This window comes from Dipodomys ordii, unplaced genomic scaffold, assembly GCF_000151885.1.
Source record: "Dipodomys ordii isolate 6190 unplaced genomic scaffold, Dord_2.0 Scaffold7, whole genome shotgun sequence".
Classification (NCBI taxonomy): domain Eukaryota; kingdom Metazoa; phylum Chordata; class Mammalia; order Rodentia; family Heteromyidae; genus Dipodomys; species Dipodomys ordii.
In genome coordinates, this window is record NW_012267223.1 from 18,632,878 (window position 1) to 18,653,910 (window position 21,033).

At 47.6% G+C, this 21,033-nt stretch overlaps 1 protein-coding gene across 1 annotated transcript; it reads left to right on the forward strand.

Annotated features, from left to right (window-relative positions):
• Positions 1 to 2,122: 2,122 nt before the first annotated feature.
• Positions 2,123 to 4,159, forward strand: Hoxb13 (homeobox B13). Its single transcript, XM_013037800.1, has 2 exons — positions 2,123 to 2,818; positions 3,744 to 4,159. The coding sequence occupies exons 1-2, from the start codon at positions 2,218 to 2,220 to the stop codon at positions 3,995 to 3,997; spliced, it is 855 nt and encodes a 284-aa protein (XP_012893254.1). The 5' UTR covers positions 2,123 to 2,217; the 3' UTR covers positions 3,998 to 4,159.
• Positions 4,160 to 21,033: the final 16,874 nt, after the last annotated feature.

The following is a 21,033-nucleotide window of genomic DNA, read 5'->3' on the forward strand; positions in this document are numbered from 1 at the left end:
GCATGCCATCCTTGTGCAGAAGCTGCATTAATCTTTGTGTCTTTCTGATTTTAGTATATGTGCTCTTAAGGCAAGCACTGGAAAAAGCCTTCTGATGAACATACATTTTCACTTCTGTTGGGTTTGTTTCCAGCAATGTTCGATTTTAGAATATGGCGGTGATTTTTTTAAATTTAGAGATCTACCCATGTCTATGTTGTATAAGCATAAATAAGTTTCCATATCTCTGCTCTCCCACATGTATGTATGTATGTACATGTTTGCCTAATAGAAGCTAGAACTGTAAATTTCTGTGAATCCATTCTATGATTCCAAGTGAAAAATGTCTCAGTCTTTAGGGGGGAAAAATCCTGGTATTTCTGTCTTTGAGGATTAGACTATTAGGAGGTAAGTATTGAACAGACATCTTCCTTTTCTTTCATGTTGGTTTTGAATGCAATAACATTAGTAAGGAGTCTGTGTTTGAGGTCTCTGTCTCTAGCAATGTTCATTGAGAGTGATCTAGACAACACCAAAGCCCTACAACTTGGACCTACTCCACCTTGTTTGTATGGCCTTTTTCTATAAGGGGCTCAAGTTCAAGTTCAGCTTGGTGAGAGGGAGTTGGGTTGGTAGACCCAGAACTCAGGGTAGTCTGTTCCATCTAAATGCCAAGTCCTTGGTGTGGAATGAAGAAGCCTTCTCCAGAAATACTGGAGATTCTAGAATAATAAATTTTCATCTAGAAGAGGTACTCAAGGAAAACAAGAAACTTCTAAAGGCAGATTTGTGAAACAGTTTGAATCTTCTGAGTTGTACTTCACTGTAGGCCCCAACGGAGGGGTCTCAAGCAATTCTACCAGCAGTTGGGACTCCTCCCATCTCCTTTTCCTTCTAAGGAAATTTAAAGCCTGGAGGAGGAAGATAGGAGTCTACAGTTTTCTGGAGACTCAGCTTGAGTTGAAGGATGTTGGCACCAGGGTCAGTTTTCTGAACCTCCTAACCCACAGGGAGAGGACTAAAGGGCAGAGAGGCTGGGCTGGGCATCTTCACACAGACCAGGCTCCTTTATTCTTGGGACCCAGGGTTCCCAGAGCTTCTTCAGCTAGCCAGGCTTAATTTGCCAGACTTGCTCAGATCTCAGAAAAGTGGGGAAGATGAGTTTCTTTTTCAAATGGCATATCTCTCCCTACCTCCCTCCCTTCCTGCTTTCCTCCCTCCTCCTTCCCTTTCTCTATCTCCCTCCCCCCTCTATCTCTTCCCCCCCCCCCCGTCATTCTCTTTCCTTCTCTCCCTCACATCTTGGTGAGTCTCTTTCCACCCTTAACGGGAAATCCAGAACTCATCTCCCTTTTACAGGCAATATCTACAGTCTCCATTTCTCATCCAGGTCCCGATGTTGCATGATCTGTTCTGGACTCCAGATCCCACGCAGTCGACTTCCAAGTTCATGTCCCCAGCCCCCTCACTTTGGGGCCGCCGATGCTTTCTAGAGGGGTTGGTGGTGGTGGCAGTAGCCACCCTCCCCTGGGGAAAGGGGCGTCTCAGACACCTCTCTGGGCACCAGAGCCGCTTAAAAACAATGCATCCGAGACAAGAGGGACATCTGGAACGAACTAAGGGTGCTAGTACCCGAACTCAAAGCAAAAAAGGGTTGCCCAAAGTATCCCTAACCCCCCATTCCCCAGTTTCCTGTGACTGGCGCATTCCCGGGTTCTCCTTGGAGGCCAGGAGTGGCCTACCAGCCCCACCCCCAACCCCCACCCCACCCCAACCCCAGGAGATGGACACTTTATTGGGAGAGCTTTTTATTCTCTCGTTAAACCTGCCAAAGCGCAGGAGACAGAGAGCCAGAGAGAAAGAGAGAGAGAGAGAAAGAGAGAGAGAGAGAGAGAGAGAGAAGAGAGAGGGGCGGGGGAAGGGGGGTGTGGGACTCCCGGTCCCCCTCTCCCTCTGTCCCCCTCTCCCTCCGTCCCCCTTCCCACTGTAATTTCTACCCGGAGGATTTTACAAGCGTCTCTTCCCCCCCCCCTCCGCCCCAGGCCGCAGCCAATCAGCGCGCGTGGCCGGGCCCTGCGTCTTTTGCGTCAGGACGGCCCCGGCTGGGCGAATGCAGGCGCCGAGCGAGCAGCGAGCGATTTAAAGCGCATAGGATTCCCTGGGCCTGGGTGGGGAGAGCTAGCTGGGTGCCCCCTCCATCCCCCACCCCCAGCGCCCCATGAGCCGACCCTCGGCCCCATGGAGCCCGGCAATTATGCCACCTTGGATGGGACCAAGGACATCGAAGGATTGCTGGGAGCAGGAGGAGGTCGGAATCTAGTCGCCCACTCCCCACTGAGCAGCCATCCGGCGGCGCCGACGCTGATGCCGGCTGTCAACTATGCCCCCTTGGATCTGCCCGGCTCTGCAGAGCCGCCGAAGCAGTGCCACCCATGCCCCGGGGTACCTCAGGGGGCATCCCCAGCTCCCGTGCCTTATGGCTACTTTGGAGGCGGGTACTACTCCTGCCGAGTGTCCCGGAGCTCGCTGAAACCCTGTGCCCAGACGGCCACCCTGGCTGCCTACCCCACGGAGACTCCTGCGGCTGGGGAGGAGTACCCCAGCCGCCCCACCGAGTTTGCCTTCTATCCGGGGTACCCCGGACCCTACCAGCCTATGGCCAGTTACCTGGATGTGTCGGTGGTGCAGACCCTGGGCGCCCCTGGGGAGCCCCGCCACGACTCCCTGCTGCCCGTGGACAGTTACCAGCCTTGGGCCTTGGCCGGTGGCTGGAACAGCCAGATGTGTTGCCAGGGTGAACAGAATCCACCGGGGCCCTTTTGGAAGGCGGCATTTTCAGGTAACTTCCAACACCCTGGGTCCTCTTGGCTCTGAGCGTGGGCTACGTGGGCTACGCTGGCACTTGCCTGGGAGGAGGAGGGAGACTTGGGGCTGGTAAGGAGGAGCTTGGTGCTCTTCCGTTGCCTATTAGAACTCCGAAGGAGGGTCCAGGCATCTGGAGGGCCCCGTATGGAGGCCCCAGAGGGTCAGTGCGAGGGACCTGAACTGGGTGCTGCCCGAAGCCTCAAGGCGGTCAGCCTCCCTCAACTTCCAGGAGGCCCTGGGACCAGCCTTTCAATATGTTGGAGAGCTTTGGATTTCTTTGTGGTTGATTTCAGCCAGATTATTCCCTATGCAGCACGATCCCAGTCTGATTCGACACAAACAATTCAGTGAGTGTGAAGGTAGGGGTGGAATGGAGGCATTGGGTCTTCTCTTGAGAATAAGACCTTTTACTCTCTCTTAGGTGAGCAAAGGGTAGGTTTTCCCACAGATCAGGTGTATGCATTGGGGTGGGTGAATTAAATACATGTTTGTGTGTTCGTAGTGGAAGGAGAAAAATATTTCCTCCTGTGCAGAATTTGCCTGGAGAATCTGTAGGAGCGGTGGAGAATCTGAAAATGGGTGAACATATGTGATCGCGGGCAAAGGCCTGGCAGAGTGAGGTGGGTGTGCTTGCACACTCTTGGGCATGGGTAAGGATGACCTGCAGGAGCTGACCAATGATGGAGCACTAGCTGGAAGCAGAGGTGTCCCCTGTGTTTGGGGGGGGGGAGCAGGGGACGTACAAATACAAATACACATGCGCCTGCCTGGAGGGTGAACTGGATTCGCCTGCAGGATGACGTAGCCTCCGGTTTCGAAGGACCTGGGTCTACACTTATGTTTGCGCTCCTTGGAGATCTGAGCAGTTCCTTGTCCTCTCTTCCTCTCCCGCCATGCAGACTCCAGCGCGCAGCACCCTTCTGACGGCTGCGCCTTCCGCCGTGGCCGTAAGAAACGCATTCCCTACAGTAAGGGGCAGCTGCGGGAGCTAGAACGTGAGTATGCGGCTAACAAGTTCATCACCAAGGACAAGAGGCGCAAGATCTCGGCGACCACCAGCCTTTCAGAACGCCAGATTACCATTTGGTTTCAGAACCGCCGGGTTAAGGAGAAGAAAGTTCTGGCCAAGGTCAAGACCAGCGCTACACCGTGAGGGATCTCTCTGGCTGGGTGGGGGACAGGGGAAATGTTTGTGCGTGGAGGTCCTCGGGGATCAGGAACTTGTCAGAGCCAGGCCTGGTGAGGAACTCTGCTGAGGAGGCCCCCCCCCAGGAGAGCACACCATGGCAGGCCACTGGGTCCTGGACAGTGCATCAGGGGCCATCTGGATACCCCTATACGTGCCAGGAGAGTGAAACCAAACCAGGAGTTGCGTTCCATTCCACCAGGGTTTCCCAAAACCCATCCCAATTATAATCATTCATCCTAACAGTGGTGATTATCACGATAACCAGTACTAGTTGCCATGATAATTAGTCTCATTTTCTATCTAGAGCTCTGTAGAGCACTTTAGAAATGCTTTCATGAATTGAGCTGATTGTGAATAAACTTGGAAGGAGATCTTTTTGCAGGGCAGCTTCCTCTCAAGACCCCCTCCCCCCTGCTTCCATTTACACTTTGCCCTTCCAGTTCCAGTGATTGGGGTGGGGGGACTGGAGAGAGGAGAAAAGGCGGATTCCTCTGAGGAACTATGATGCCCATTTAGCATTTTTCTAAGATGACAGTTGGGAAGGACGGACAATGCTAATGGATGCCTTTCTGTCTTCCCGGCTCTTTCCCACCCTCCCTCCCTGTCCACCTCCTAGGTTGTACCCCTTCCCCATGAAGCCCTGATCCCTAATTACTAGATTTTGCAGTTGTATGAAAATGAAGCTGGTGGGTTATCCTAAGTTTATCCTTTTTCCTCAAGAGAAATGGAGTTTGAGGAAGTGCCTCCGTAATTCAGTGCTCTCCACTTCTAACTCCAAGACTCTCCTTAATGTTCTCTGTGGTTCCCTGTGGTTCCAATGTGAGCAGAATGTGGTTTGGTGAGCATCTTGGAGCCACTTGAAATAGCCATGTAGACTAGTCATCTCCCAGACACAAACTGCTTATAAAAAGAGTAGTGTACTACTACCTTCAAGGCCCATCCCAAATATACTGGAGTAGAAAAACCTCAAAATAGCTCCCCTATCACCCATTATCTCCTGTTTGCCTTTTTGTGACACCAAAGGAACCTTCTAGCCTCAGGACAGGAACATGAGGTAGGTACTTTTGAGAGCAGAAGAACAGCACTCTAAAGAGGCGCCCAGACCTAAGTTCAGGGGAGAGGAACTGTTGGCAGCCAATGCCACAGTGGCCGCAGATTTTCTTTCCATTCCTTTTCAGTGGCTTAGCCCATGTACCCTGCATCCTGAGTGGGTGGAGGACAGAGTGGCAGCAACTGTTTTTCCATGCAAGTAGAGCAAAAACTATAGTTCAAAATTCTGGAAATCTGAGGTAGACCAGGTTAGTTACAGAATGGGTGACCCCGAAAGGGACTCAAAGTTTCTGCTTCTGTACTGGTTCCCAAATATTCCTGGGGCCAACCAGGACTGGAAGCCTGGGCTCAGCAGCAAAGCCAGTGGGTTTTTGCTGGACATTCTTGCAGCTTGGGCTGGGTGGTAGGTTCCTGAGATCAAGTGCCAGGCCTGAAGACAGAAAGTCCTCTGGACTGAAGTTCCCAGTGGCCAGCAGCTTATGTTGGGCAGTGCCTACCATATAGATAGGTTTTTCCTGGCAAAGTCAGCTCACCATTTTCCAAGAAACAGTGGCCAGGGCCAAGGGGTTTGTCAGCCCCCATGTAGAGTGGGATCCAGGCACTGGCTCCTCCCACAGGAAAGAATGAGTAGGGGAACCATCTAGATTCTTCTAAATCTATTTACCAAAACAGAGCCCAGACTAGAGGAAAAGGTGGGAGGGAGGAGGTCAGATTTGCAGAGGTCCTTTTTATGATTGAAAAATTCTTTTTAAACTCTGTAGTACAGCCTAAGCTCTCTGGCTTTGTAGCTATTCACAGGGGGCACCCTCTGCCTTTCATATTCTCCTTCAAGGGAAGTTCCACGTGGCTAGCTTTATATACCCCCAAGTTCTTACTCCTTTGTCGATAAAAACCCAAACATGACCAAGGATAACTCAAGCAAACCCCTCGTTGACTGACTTCAGAAGTGGCAGGACTTCAGTGCTGATGGGCATGTGGGAAGGGAAGAGATAAATGAAAGGGAGCATTATGTTGGAGTGTGTGTGTGGAGAGGGTGTCCGCCACATGAGGAAGGGGGGGAAAAGCAGGAGACTGGACTTCACCCTCAATGAACAGAAATGGGCCCAGGTAGAGGGAGAGTGAAAATCTGTAATTCTTAAATTATGTTATCAGAGACTTAAATTTTGATGGTTTCTCTGTTTTTCTGCTTGCATTAATTTCAGAGCAGACAAAAGATTTGGAGTGTTAAATTTTATTCTAACAGTATGTTTGAACTTTTAAGAAGACAAGGGTGCCCCCTCCCGGTAGGAGTTTGCCTCTTTAGGGAACCCATCGGCTGCTGAGGTTTTTAATTCTCCCACGGAGCTGCAGGCTTTCAGTCGCCTGGGGTCTCTGGCCTTGGGGTTTTGGAAGGTTCTGGGCTGGATGGGGTCGCACTAGGACTGACAGATGCCTGGAATTCGGCCAGAGCTTCGGCAGATGCATAGGTCCAGGCTCTGAGAGACCCAGGGTGGCTGGAGCGATCTCAAATGAAAGAAGCAAGGCTGCATCAGCCATGTGGCTTCTGTCCACATCTTCGTTCCACAGGAGTAAAATACTCATCCTCCTCACCATAACAATTCGCGGTTGGACCCCCCCCCCGACCACCACGGTTTTCTGATTTCGTTGTATGGAACCTGTGCAAAAAATATTTAATTTCATTTTGTATTAAACCCTTTTATGGAATCTTTTTCCCCCTCAAAACACCCATTTTTACTCCCAAAGTGCATTATATACCCACTGGCCATATTGAAATCTCACGCTTAGTTGTGTCTAAATTACAAGAAAATTCACCTGTCCACACTAACTTGGCTATCATTTGTTCCCTTAAAGTAAGGGCTAGTGAGCTACAGGAGAATGTCATTATAAGTGTTATTATTGCTTAAGTTCTTTAGACAAACGTCTAAACAATGTTCACAATTGGTAATTTCAGAAAAAAATGCCACAGGCAAACAAATGCACAAATGCACACACACACACACACACACACACACACACATATCCTGGCTTCCCCCTTCTTCCCCTCTCTTTGGGCCAAACCAGCTGGTACCGCCGCCGAGGGTTTCAGCCGGATCGGAAGGTCTGGTGGACACAACGGCTTCAGGACGAAATCCACTTTTAACTCCAAAGCAGGTGGATTTTATTTCGCCTCCCGAGGCCCAGTGATAGGGGAGTGGTGACTTGTGTAGACTCGACCTCCGAAAGCTCTTCTTTATTTTATTTTTGCAACTAGGTTCCAGCAGCAGCAGTCACCCCAAGGCTTGTGTGTGGGGGGGTTGTGGGGCCTTTTTCTTCTGCTTGCACATACTTCCTGCCCTCAGGCCAAGACCCGCTTCCACCCCCACCCTCTACCTCTGTACTGGGGGTTGTTGGGGCAGAGGCTTCCCCTGGCACCAGCCCCTCCCCCAGCCCAGAGCAAACTCCCCTCCCCGCTTCCTTTCTTCCCCCTTCATTAAAGTTTTATTCAAAGTCTTAAGTGCTGCACTTTAATTAGGTTTCCTGGGGGGGGGATGGTACTCCACCCCCCTTGTCTTGTCTAACGGAAACTTCAGAGCTACAACCGCGAATTAAAAAAGAAAGAAAGAAATCGTTACCGTAATCTCTCCAAAAAGCGCAGAGGCGACTGCGGCGGAGTCGGCTGAAAGGAGATTTCGTCGTTTTGGGGTGAAATCTATATCATAGTCTCTCCCACCTGGACATTCCCTCCCGGCACGAGGGAGAAAAAGCAACAAAGCAGCCCTGGGCCTTCCGCTCAAGACTGGGGCACCCCCCTCCCCCGCTGCCCCCCTCCCGGCGCTGGCCTGAGCCTGGCGATTTAAAACATCCAATGGGGAACCGGTGCCAGCCTTTCTTCCTTTCCCCGCCATCAGTTAGTTGGGGTGTGTGTGGGGGAGTTAGTCCGAAGAGAGGCGACCTGAAAGAATGCCCTCATTTCCCCTTCCCCTCCCCTAAATGGCCTCCTAAATGGGAGGGAAACCAGAACCAGAGGTAGCAACTCTGGGGAAGGGAAAAAGCTGTCGCCAAGGGGTGGGGGGAGGGCCAAGGGCTTTGCCATTGAACTTGAAGATCCTAGCTGGGGGTCTCCACCTCCACCCCAAACGCTTTATGGGGAGAGGGAGGAAGGTAAGGATGAGGGGCATCCCTGGCCTTGGGACTCCGAGAGAAGGCCAAGCAGGGGGGGGGGGGAAGGGCTAGAAGCCACCAAGGAAGGCCAGGGGGGGGCGTGGAGGAGACCCTCCAGCCTACGCCTAGATTTTCAAGCAGGAACCGCTGGCGGTGCGAGGTTGAGCCCCGCCCCAGACTCAGCAAGGAAGAGGGCACCCAGTACTACACCCTGATCCACCGTCTCCTGGTCTAAGGTGAGCCACGCTTCTTGGAGATGGAATCACTCAGGCAGATGCATGCTGGGTTCAGGGCCTAGAGACAACCAGATTCCTGACTTTTCTCTGCCTTTCCTGAGTGAGCAGGAAAGTTAGTTCCATTTCTCTCACACCAAGAACCAACCTATTTACCACCTTCCAAAGTGTGTTTCTCTTCCATGTGGTAAACAAACTGATGTTGGGTGAAGGGTGTTTCTGATCCTTCAGTCTGGGACCTGCCTCTGGGGGCTCTAGAGTGAGATCTACAATGGCTCCAAGTAAGTTGTTCTCAGACAACATGGCAGGGGCTTCTCTTGGCTGGTTTTTGGAAAGAACTGGTGGTCATTTGGGCATAAAGGGTCAAAGAAAATGCTTCAAAGCATGTGGGACATTCTTAGTCTTGGTTGGGGAGTATCAGTTTGGGAGCCAGGACCACTAGTAAAGGCCCTTCTTTAGGACTTTTTATTTTTGACTTTAATGGAATGGAGTACTGGAATTATTTTTATTTAACATGGTAACATTTTGAGAGCACACGTTTTGAAAATGAAGCAAAAGTGAACTATGATGATAATGAGGCACTAACTCACCCTTAAGGGATTTGCTCCAGAGCTTAAAACCAAACAAAAGCTGGCACACTTGAAGTCCTATGGACCCCAACCCTGGACTCTCAAGCTCCCATGTTTGTTGAGTGATTGGAAGGAAGCTCTTCTAGTTCTCATGGGTATAACTGTTGTGGCATAGGGGTTCTTGACAGTCAGTAAGTGGCCCAGGTCATCAGCCACTGCCTTTGCTAAGTTGGGCTTGAAGTAGCAAATTAATCTATAAACACAGCCAGGATTCACCTAACAGTTTTTCTCTGGGCATGCTCCATCTCTACCCTGCTTCCTCCACTGCCCCACCACTGACAAAGCCCACAACAGAGTGAGCACTTTATAAGAGAAATTGATAATTCCTAGTGCAAAAAAACAAGCAAAATAAAAACAACTCAGAAAGAACAAAGTGGTCAAGGGGCTTCATTCATATTCACCAAGGCAGTCTGAGCCTCAAAGCAGGACTCAAACTCTTAAGTTCTAAGTCTCCAACAACTGACAGAATGGGAAGTCAGGCACCCTCTCACCCCATCTCCAACATATTCTCTCTCTCTCTCTCTTTCTCTCCACACACACACACACACACACACACTGAATAATATTGCTTCCACTGGGGCCATTGAGGGAGGTCACATGCTTCACCCAAATGCCTAGACCTAGCCCCACCATGGCACCAGTGTTAGGCTAATTTACCACACAGTAATAAGGAAGTCCTTATTACTGAGTGCCTACTGCGTGTGGAAAATCTCCATTGAGTGTGTAAGGCAGGAGAGAGTTTAGAGATAACAATGCTTTTCCATAGGCCTGCCTGGGCTCTCTACAGATCCAAGATTTGGACCTGTGTACCCTCCTCCACGCCTGAGGATTACATTCTGTGACTTCTATCATAATGAGGTGAGAAAGCATCTTTGTAAATAATTATAATCAAAACAAATAGGAAACAGTGAGACACACACACACACACACACACACACACACACACACACACACACACACACATACAGGCAGCTTCAGGTCAGCCAGAGATAGCGGGATTCACAGTCATCCAAAGGACTCTTAGCTCCCAGACCCTAGTTGGGCCCAGCCTGTAGCCCCTGTCGGGGGAGACCTGCTTTGTCTGGTTGATGTTCATTGCCCCTCCCCCTCCAGTCAGGGTTTGTCATTGAACTTGAGTCAGGCTATAAACATTCCTTCACCCCTCCGGGAACACAAGAAAGTAAGCGGGGGCAGGGAAGAGAGGGTGAGGGTGGGTGAGGGTTAGAGGCACCCAGAATTCGAGAGATTAGGCCTCTCCACCTGAGCCGGCGTTGTATTATCAAAGACTTTCTGATCCTTGCCTTCCGGGAAAACTCGCCCCGTTTACATTTAAACACCGGGTTATTGAGGCCACATGGTAAATGAGCCCGGTCTTGTTAGGGTCCCCGTACGGCGACGTTTTCGTTTTCACTCACTCGTAATTATTCATGTTCGTTTACTTTATGTTGGCCAGTAAGTCTTTCCGTTTCTTTTAAATAATCAAGACCAACAAGCACACAAATAAGCCGCCGCGGTGTTAGAGAGCCGCGGAGCGGGCGGCTCGAGGCGGTCGGCTTTTGGGTTGGAAGCGCCCCGCCCCGGGCGCTGGGGTCCAGATGCCGCCGCCGTCGCGCGGGTCCCCGCCTGCCACCCGATCGCTCCGTCTCCTCCGTGTCGCGATCTGGAAACGCAAAACTGGGCATCTCCCGGTCCCCACCCACGAGAACGCAGTGGCGGTGGCGGCCGCCCGATCCGGGAAAGCGGCCCGTGTTTCGCCGAGGTCCGCTGAGGGCGGAGGCCGCGCGCGGAGAGCGGCCTGTGGAGACCGGAGGTTGGTGTGCGTGGTTACCGTTTCTGTTTTAAGAATCCGGGATCCGGAACCCAATCGGAGGGGTGCGGCCCACCGCCGATCCCGGGACCTCTTCCCTCGCGCCTCCGTCACAACCAGGTTGAAGGAGAGGAGGGAGCGCCGGGAGGGCGAGGAGATGCCGGGGCTCTTCGGTCTGGCCAGGCCGGGCTCAGCGCGCGCGGGTCGGGGGGGGGGGACCGGGTGCGTTCCGGGAGCCCACGCAGGCTCCACCACCGGCTACAAAAAGACAGTGAATCCCGCGAATCGACAACAGCAGCCACCACAAAAGCGAAACGAACGAACCAACAACACCCAGCCTTATTATTTGCGGCCGGAGAACACGCAACTGAGGCCGTTTTTTGGCAAATCGGGAGGAGGCCGGAGGGAGTGCGTGCTCTCACCCCGTGCCCCCCGCCCTGCAATCTGACTTTTACCTGCCACGATTCCGTCGGGATCGAAGGAGTTCGTGGATTAATCCTTTTCCCAACCTTGGATCTCCTATCCTTTCTCAGCCCTGGAAATCCAGCCCCAGACCTCTTTCTTTGTTTGACCTTTCGGGGGAGGGAAGGGAGGGGAAAGGCGTGGGCGCCCGGGTCAAGTTCACCGAAAGATCTCGCACCTTGAAGGGCAAAACCAGCCTGCTATTTCCCGTCTAGACCGGGAGGAGATTAAGCAATCGCGACGCTGCGGATTTTGCGATTTTTAATCCGATGTTTCCATCGCCCTCCCCCACGCCCCTCGTCCGCCCCAGCCCTGTAGAGGAGGAATAATTCAAACCGAAACGATTCTTTGGAAGAAAAAATGCGAAGGTGTTAGGGAATCAGCATCCTAGGAAAGCAAAAACAAAAAAATCTTGGATTGTGATGTTAGTGCCGTGCTGGCCGGCGTTTACCGAAGCTAAGCATTTACCGTGTTAGATACAACTTTCCCAGCAAAGGGAGCTTTGATAGCGACCCTGCTCCCCTCAAACCTCCAGATCTTGCACATGCAAATAAATTCCCGCAACATTCTTGCCTTTAAAAAACAAATCTCAAAGTATAAAACAAAACAAAACAAACTATTCAGATCGAAAAAGAGAAAAGAAAATGGGGCTTAAATATAAATACATACTTTGGAAACATTTAAATAAGCAACCCCCTTAAAAAATGTCCATACTTCTTCTTTCAATGTCTGTGCTTTGTTTATAATTTGCAATCACTGTTATTCCCTTTTTGTTCCCTTCCCCCAGGCTACCTTGTAGTTTTATGCATCTTAACTTTTCTAAAACTTGTATGTAATTTATTAGGTCATAAGCAATTTACTGTTTTTCCCCCTTGCAATCTCTCAAATGCTATTTCATAGTAAGTGATGAAAGAATTTGTCAGACATTTAGAAGATAATTTTTCTAATGATCATTTAGACTGCCCCTGCACTTTAAAAAACACATTTTTTATTCCTGATTGGCAAAATAACACATTCTTGTAATCAAGAATTGAAAAAAGGCTATAAAGAAATAAAACCTACTCCATATTCTACCATCCACGTTTTACCAAAGTGAATCCTTTGTTATACTTTATGAGTTCTTTTGCCTTGTACATAGATATAATTTCAAGATTCTGTACCATCTTGAATTTTAATTTAATCTTAGTTTACTAGCACTTTCCAGTGTTATTTTTCAAAAGTGTGGCTGTGATGATGGCATAATATTTAGTTCACCAGATGTGCCATGTAAAAGTATTTCTTTAATTATTACTCACTTAAATTTTCATTTTTGTGTGTATGTGTGCCTATCCTGGGGCTTGAAAGGCCTAGTGTCTCTGATCTTTTTTGCTCAAGGCTAGTGTTCTACAATTTGAGCCACACACAGCTTCACTTCTGGGTGTTTGTGTGTGTGCACATACACGTGCTTAATTTTAGATAAGAGTCTCAAAGACTTTTCTGCTCAGGCTGGCTTTGAACCAAAACCCTCAGATTTTAGTCTCCTGAGTAGCTAGGATTATGGCTACAGCCACCTGCACCTGGCTAAATTGTTTCTATGTATGTATCTTTTTAAAAAATTTTAAATCACACGATACTAGGAATTGAGCCCGGGGTCTTCGGTCTGTGCCTCCTGTCTATGTCCCTAGTCATCTGCATCTACTTTTAAAAATAACTTGTAAGAGAAGAATTGTTAGGACTCTAAGTATGGTTACTAGGGAGAGGAAAGTTGAATCCCTGTGCAATAGAATGCTTGAAAAATGATTAGGTTAAAAATCCCCCTTGGTGTTTCTTGGGTGAGAACAAAAGAGTCTTAGCTTGCTTAAAATGTCCCACATGTTGATCATGGTGGTATGTACGTATAAGTAAAATTTTATTAAGCTCAATATTGGCTATTTGTGAATTTTGCTTCTTTTAAGTTTAAACACAGCTTTCCTACCCACAAAGACTGGATCTGTTTACATAGAAAGTGCAATGCAGGAAATAGGAGGAGGAAGTAAAGAAGGGGTGGAGACCAACCCAAAGTGGATCAGTCTCCCCTTGTAAGTATTATCTTTGGTTCATAGAGACCAAAATATTTACCAAAAGTAAATATTTGACAGTTAGTGATGGGGGCAGGGAGAAGGGCTTTCACCATTACCCTCTTTATCCCATCCCAGGGCTAACTCTTGTCCACTAACGAGGGTTTTCCCATGGGAGCTGCACTCCTGTGCTTAGAGTGAATTAGAGAGGCAGAAAAATGTGAAGGAAGAGAATACACACACACACACACACACACACACACACACACACGGTTAAAAGTCCCATATAGCAGGTAGTGAAAGCCTGTGGTCTTCAGACACAGAGTCATTAGGTAAGAGAACAGAAAGCTGGCTACATGGCTAATTCTAGGCCAGCTTGGGATACATTGTGAGATTTTGTCTCAAAAGAAATAAGTAATCTTTCCTAATAAATGTTCCTATTATTTTCATTACCCAAATAAATAAAGTAAAAAAATTAAAGTTAAAATCAAAAGCTGACTGGTATAACATTGTCATGCAAAGAATCTATCTATATATATGTATATGTATATATGTATAATTTTTAGAACTACTGTAGGTTTGGGCTGAGGACTTAATCAAAAAACTACCCTAGCATGCTCAAGGTCCTGGGTTTGATGCTCTCCAACACTGCCAAAAGAATGAAAAGAAAAAAGCATACTGCAGATTTTGCATTTGTTTGTAATCTACTTTTACATAAAAAGGTAACAGAAAGTGGCGCTGTAGCTCAAGTGGTAGAACGCTCGCCTTGAGTTGAAGAGCTGAGGGAAAACACCCAGGCCCAGAGTTCAAGCCCCACGACCGACAAAAAAAAAGGTAACAGAAGCCAAGGGCCAGTGGCTCACACCTAGAGTGGTAGCTATTCAAGAGGCTGAGATCTGAGGATCATGGTTTGAAGTCAGCCCAGGCAGGAAAGTCCTTGATACTTTTGTCTCCAATGAACCACCAGAAAACTGGAAGTGGGGCTATAGTTCAAAGTGGTAGAGTGCTAGCCTTGAGCACAAAATCTCAGGGACAATGCCCAGGCCCTGAGTTCAAGTCCCACGACCCATAAAATATATGTGTGTGTGTGTGTATTTAAAGAATACATACATACCAATCCACCACTCTCTCACATAAGGAAGACCCCAGGGGTGGGGAGTGGAGCCTGGTGTCTTGAGTCTCCCGTTTCACAGTATGGTGAGGTCAGTTGTACTGAGTGCTGATGGGGAAACAGCCTTAATTTCGGGGATACTGAGGAGAGGAAAACCTCCTCACTCACTCCTTGTGATTCAGATAGGAGATTGTTAACAAACAAACAAACAACCACCTCATTCATATATGGTGGCTACATTTTAAAATGTTGTATCATTTCTTTTTAAGAAGCTGAATTCTGTATTTATTTTTATTATCATAATTAGTTGTGTAAGGGAGGGAGGTTCACGGTAACATTTCCATACATGTAAACACCGTATCCCAATCAACCTCAGCCTCTGTCCCTCCCTCCCTCCCACTCTTTCCTCTTAAAACAATTTCAGCAGGTTTTCTAGTTCCATTTGCCTGCATGCATATCAACCTGTCAACTGTATCCATCCTTGTTCACCCTCATTAGTCCTCCCCTCTCCTACTTGGTCCTGCCCATCTGAGACTAGTTTCCTTTCCTGTCATTCTTTCTTGTTGTTTATTTGTTTAGTATGTATTAAGTGTGCCAAGGGGTTTCCATATGGTATTTCAGACGTGCATATATTACGTTTCACCCAGAATAATCCTCTCTATTGCTTTTTCTTTTCTTTTTTTTTTTTTTTGGGTCCGGTCATGGGGCCTGAACTCTGGGCCTGGGCAATGTCTCTCCGCTCTTCAGCTCAAGGCTAGCACTCTACCACTTGAGCCACAGCGCCACTTCCGGCTTTTTTCTTTTTGCTTATGTGGTGCTGAGGAATCGAACCCAGGGCCTTGAGCATGCAAGGCAAGTGTTCTACCACTGAGCCACCTTCCCAGCCCTCTATTGCTTTTTCTTCCCTTCCTCTTCCCATCAATTCCGGATGATCAGATGCTTTCATTGAGGCCCCATGCCACCTTCAAACATGGCTACCCTGTATCTATTTCAAAATTCTTCACTCTCCATTTTTCTTTTTCCCTCTTTTCTTCCCCTCATTCTCTAAAAGTCAATATCTTATGAAGAAAGATATCAGAGACATTTTCCATGTTGACAAATACTCTACAGTTTGTTTGTTTGTTTGTTTGTTTATGCCAGTCCTGGGGCTTGAACTCAGAGCCTGGGCACTGTCCCTGAGCTGCTGCTTTTTTTTTTTCCTGCTCACTGCTAGCACTCTACCACTTGAGCCACAGCACCACTTCTGGCTTTTTCTGTTTATTTGGTACTGAGGAATTGAACCCAGGGCTTCACAATTTCTAGGCAAGCACTCTACCACTAAGCCACATTCTCCACCCAATATTTTATTTTTTTAAGCCTCCCTCTCATGTTTCGGAGGTATAATATAGGTCAAGTAATGCACATTAGTTTTAAGTATGGGCCTTGATGAATATTTACCTATGAAATCATGATTCCATAAGAAGATACAGAACATGCTTTCCTGCCCCTTCTAATACATGCTCTCCTGCCCCTTCAAATATATTCCACAGGGCTCTCTCTCTTTCTGTCTCCCCTCTCTTCTTTCCTTTCTCTCTCTTTTCTTTCCTTTCTCTCTCTCCCTGTCTTCCTCCCTCTTTCCTTCCTCTCTTTTTCTCTCTCCTTCCTTCCTTCCTTCCTTCCTTCCTTCCTTTCTTTCTTTTTTTCTTTCTTTTTTTTCTTTCTTTCTTTCCTTCTTTCTTTCTTTCACTGGCACTTTAACTTAAGGCCCCATACTGGCTTTTTCACTCAAGGCTGGTCCTGCACTACTTGTGCCGCAATTCTATCTCCAACTTTTTGCTGGTTAATTTGAAAGGGGCTGGGAAGGTGGCTCAGTGGTAGAGCGCTTGCCTTGCATGCATGAGGCCCTGGGTTCGATTCCTCAGCACCACATAAGCAGAAAAAAAAAAAGCTGGAAGTGGCGCTGTGGCTCAAGTGGTAGAGTGCTAGCCTTGAGCTGAAGAGCTGAGGGACAGCGTCCAGGCCGAGTTCAGGCCCAGGACTGGACCCAAAAAAAAAAAAAAAAAAAGAATGTGAATTTGTCTGTCAGGACTGGCTTTGAACTTCTATCCTCGTATCCCAGTCTCCTGAGTAGCTAGGATTACAGACATGAGCCACTGCCACCTGGTTAAAATGAATATTCTTTTTTTTGTCGTGGGGCTTGAACTCTGGGCTTGGGCGCTGTCCTTGTGCTCTTCAGCTCAAGGCCAGTGCTCCACTGCTTGAGCCACAGCACCACTTCCGGTTTTCTAGCGGGTTTATTGGAGATAAGAGTCTCACGAACTTTCCTGCCCGGGCTGGCTTTGAACAGTGATCGTCAGATCTCAGCCTCCTGAGTAGCTAGGATTACAGGGGTGAGCCACCGTCACCCAGCTAAAATGAATATTCTTTTTGTTTGTTTGTTTTGGTCATGGGCTTTAATTCTGGGCCCAGGTGCTCTCCCCAATCTCTTTTGCTCAAGGCTAGTACACGACCACTTAGATTCACACCACTACTTCTAGTTTTCTGGTGTTACTTAGAGATAAGACTCTCATGGACTTTCCTGCCCACGCTGGCTTTGAACTGTGATCCTGAGATCCTAGCCTCCTGAGTAGCTAGGATTACAGGTGTGAACTACCAGTGCCCAACTGAAAATGAATATTCCTTTTTTTCCCTCTTTTTTTATTGTGAAAATACTGTACAGAGGGATTACAATCACATGGACAAGATAATGAGAACATTTCTTATCAAGCATTGTAGCCTCCTCCTTTGTTTCCCTTTCCCATCCCTTTCCATCCTCCCCCCCCAAAACCTCTTCCCCCCCCACCAAAGTGAAAATGAATATTCTTGAACGTGTACAAATTGACTCATGAACTTTTTTTTTTTTTTTTTGCCGGTCGTGGGGCCTGGGCCTGGGCGCTATCCCTCAGCTCTTCAGCACAAGGATAGTGCTCTACCACTTGAGCCACAGCGCCACTTCCAGCTTTTTCTGCTTATGTGGTGCTGAGGAATCGAACCCAGGGCCTCATGCATACAAGGCAAGCACTCTACCACTGAGCCACTTTCCCAACCCCTCATGAACTATTTTTGAGTTGTTGAGTAGGTATATGTTTAAAACTACTAGCAGTGTAATACTTCAAAAGTCAAATTATTTATACACTAGTCTCAATTACCTGCAATAGCTGTGCAAATGGTCAGGTTTAAGAGAAAGAAATGTTGGCATGGAAGTGGCATTGTGTCTCAAAGTGGTAGAGTGTTAGCCTTTAGCAAAAGAGCTCAGAGACAGCACCTAGGTCCTGAGAGCAAACCCCAGGACCAAAAAAACAAAAAGAAAAGAAAAAAAGAAAAAGAAAGAAAGAAAGAGAGAGAGAGAGAAAGAGAAAGAGGGCTGGGAAGATGGCTCAGTGGTAGAGCACTTGCCTTGCATGCCTGAGGCCCTGGGTTTGATTCCTCAGCACCACATAAGCAAAAAGAAAAAAGCCGGAAATGGCGCTGTGGCTCAAGTGGTAGAGCGCTAGCCTTGAGCTGAAGAGCTTAGGGACAACACCCAGGCCCCATGACCGGACCCCCCCCAAAAAAAAAAAGAAAGAAAGAAAGAGAAAAGAAGAAAAAAGAAAACAGAAAAAAATGTTGACAGATGAAAAAACCTGATTAGATTCTTTCAGACTTTGATACTGAGCCTGTTTTGAAGTCTTAATGACCATAATGTCCTGGGGCAGTGGAGATTTGGGTTGGCTGAGAGTGGAGCACCAAGATTCATGGCTCTGGTCTTTCCTGCAGTCTCCTTCCAGTCTCTCTCCACTAACCCAGTCCTAGGCACAGTTACATCTGTGAGTTATGCGTATGGGCATCTCCCTAAACTCCCTAAATGCTAATGCAATGAGGTGCGCTAGCCGGCGGTGGTAGGTGATCAGGGTCCTCAGGGAGGCCCAAGGGTTAAGTCCAGAAGATGGAAGAAATACTTTTGAATCCTGATTTGGAAGCTGAGTTATAGCTTAGGAAGTTTATTATTACCACATAGTCTTTTTTAACAAGAAGTCATCTATCTTCCTGAGCAAAATTTCCATTACTGGTGACAGGTGCCTGGAGCCAGCTTATTAAAAACCATCATTTCAACCCTAAAGAGAAAGTGCCATAGTATATGGAGACAGAATGCTAATCTCCAGCTCCATACCGTAATCTAGGGCAAGGAAGAGAGCTCTGGGAGCCATGTTAATATTCAAGAGGAAGGAAGCCCAGCTACATTTGGGACCCAGGGATTGTCAGTATCTGCCTTCATCACTTCCCAGGTAACACTGGCCACCCCAGGAGGTGGACCACAGTTTATCACTTTTTACCTTCTGCCTGGCCCTGCTGTAGCCCAAGACATGCCTCATTGAGCTGCAGCTGAGGTAGGGTGGCATTAACCCTCAACTGTTGCACATTGGTGAGATGAATTCATATCCCTGCTTTGGCCTGGGGCACTGTGTGCGTGGGGGGGGGGGCTTTCTTACTTTTGTAAGGTGCTTTTTTTTTTTTTAATGTACCAGGTGTCTTGAATGTCCTTGTGTGCATTTTCTTCAGCTTCTTCTGGTACTAGGGCTTGAACTCTGGGCCTCATGCTGTTGCTTGACATTTCCACTTTTCTACTTGAGGCTGGTGCTCTTCCACTTGAACCATACATACCTCCACTTCCAGCTTTTTGCTGGTTAATTAGAGATGAGTCTCTTGGATTTGTTTGCCTGGGCTGGCTTTGAACCTCGACCCTCGGATCTCAGCCTCCTGGTTATTTAAGATTACAGGCGTGAGCCACTGGTGCCTGCTTCATTTTCATCTTTTATATAATGGGATACAGTAAGGTACAGGGAAGGAGAAAAGAATGTCCATTTTTCAGAGAGGGTAAGTAAATACCCTGGAAGCAGTTCTTTTGTTTGTTCTTGGAAGAGAGAGAAGCTTTACTGGCTTCTATCTAACTTGTTCCTGTGCAGCCCAGAGAAGTGTTCATTGGAGGAGGAGGAAACATGGAGGAGATAGTACATGGTAATCTGTTAAGGATGACTTAGCTTTGGAGCTGCACAAAACTTTGTTCACCTCTCTGGTCTTCTAGGTGACCTTCTTGGGTTGCATTATTTAAATTACCAATGAGCTTTCTGTGTCACACAGAGGAGATCTAAGGGTATAGTCTGCTTAAATGGCCTAGCCAGGAATCAGCCACATGTTTTGAACCAAGTATAGTTGGTAGTGTGTCTAGCCCAGCATTGATGTAAATAACTCTTCTGAATGCTTGGCGTGAAGGCTGAGGCTGTAGCTCAGTGGTAGAGCACCTGCCCAGCATGTGTGAGGCTGTGGGCTTGATTTCAGCACTTCAAGATTTAAAAAAAAAATGGATAGAGTGCATGAAGATCAGAGAAGCTTATTACTAGGACACGTGGTATAGAAGAGCTTTCTAAAAGGTAAGGTTAAAGCCAGGTACCCACTGGGTGCTGGTGGCTCATTCCTGTAATCCTAGCTACTCAGGAGGCTGAGATTTGAGGATGGTGGTTTGAAGCTAGCCTAGGCAAAAAAGTCTGTGAAATTCTCATCTCCAATTAACCACCAGAAAACCAGAAGTGGCACCATATCTCAAAGCGGTAGAGTGCTAGCAATGAGCAAAAAGTTCAGGGACAGTGCCTAGGCCCAGAGTTCAAGCCCCCTATCCCTCAAAAAAAAAAAAGCCAGGTGCCCACTTGTAATCCTAGGCTACTTAGGAGGTTGAGTCTGAGGACTGTGGTTCAAAGCTACCCTGTGTAGGAAAGTCTATGAATCTCTTACTTCCAATTAACTACCAAAAAAAGCCAGAAATGGAGCTATGACTAAAGCGGTAGAGTGCTAGCCTTGAGCCAAACAAAGCCCAGGGACAGTGCCCAGACCCTAAGTTCAAGACCCAAGACCAGCACAACAAAAGTGAAGTCAGTAGACATTTACAGCTACATCCTAGTAAAATGTCCATAATTTTCAGAGTTTTGATTTCTATCTTAATGAACAACATGCATTTTCCATAGTTGCTAAGGAACATCAGACATTGCCCAATGACTGTGATTCATTTCACAGACTTTGACAGTTTATGTCAGTTACATAAAACTGGCCTAGTTTTGCTGTGCTGGGGCTCAAACCCCGAGCTGTACACATGCTAGGCAAGTGCTCTACTACCAAGCTATACCACTAGACAGCCTGGAAAAAGTCTGATCCTTTGGAAAGTTAACAGAACTACACTGGCTTTCTGTCCATCCTTACTTAATTTATTTATTTTTTTCTGTTTTCATTTGCTTTTTTTAAATTTCTTTTTTTTTATTCTGAAAATACCGTACAGAGGGGTTACAATTACATGGGCAAGATAATGAATACATTTCTTATCAAGCATTGTTGCTTCCTCCTTTGTTTCCCCTTCCCATCCCTCCCCAACTCCCCTACCCGACCCTCCCCCCCTTACTTTATATTACACCTAAAAATTCAAGGTTACTTCTTTCTTTCTCTTCTCCCTTTGATAAAACATTTGGATAAACCACAAATTCAGTCATA

What these genes read in the sequence shown, in the direction of transcription:
- Hoxb13 (XM_013037800.1), top strand. Translation starts at nt 2,218, where the DNA reads ATGGAGCCCGGCAATTATGCCACCTTGGATGGGACCAAGGACATCGAA. An exon ending in TTGGAAGGCGGCATTTTCAG is followed by an intron (nt 2,819 to 3,743) that starts GTAACTTCCAAC and finishes CCCGCCATGCAG; the next exon opens with ACTCCAGCGCGCAGCACCCT.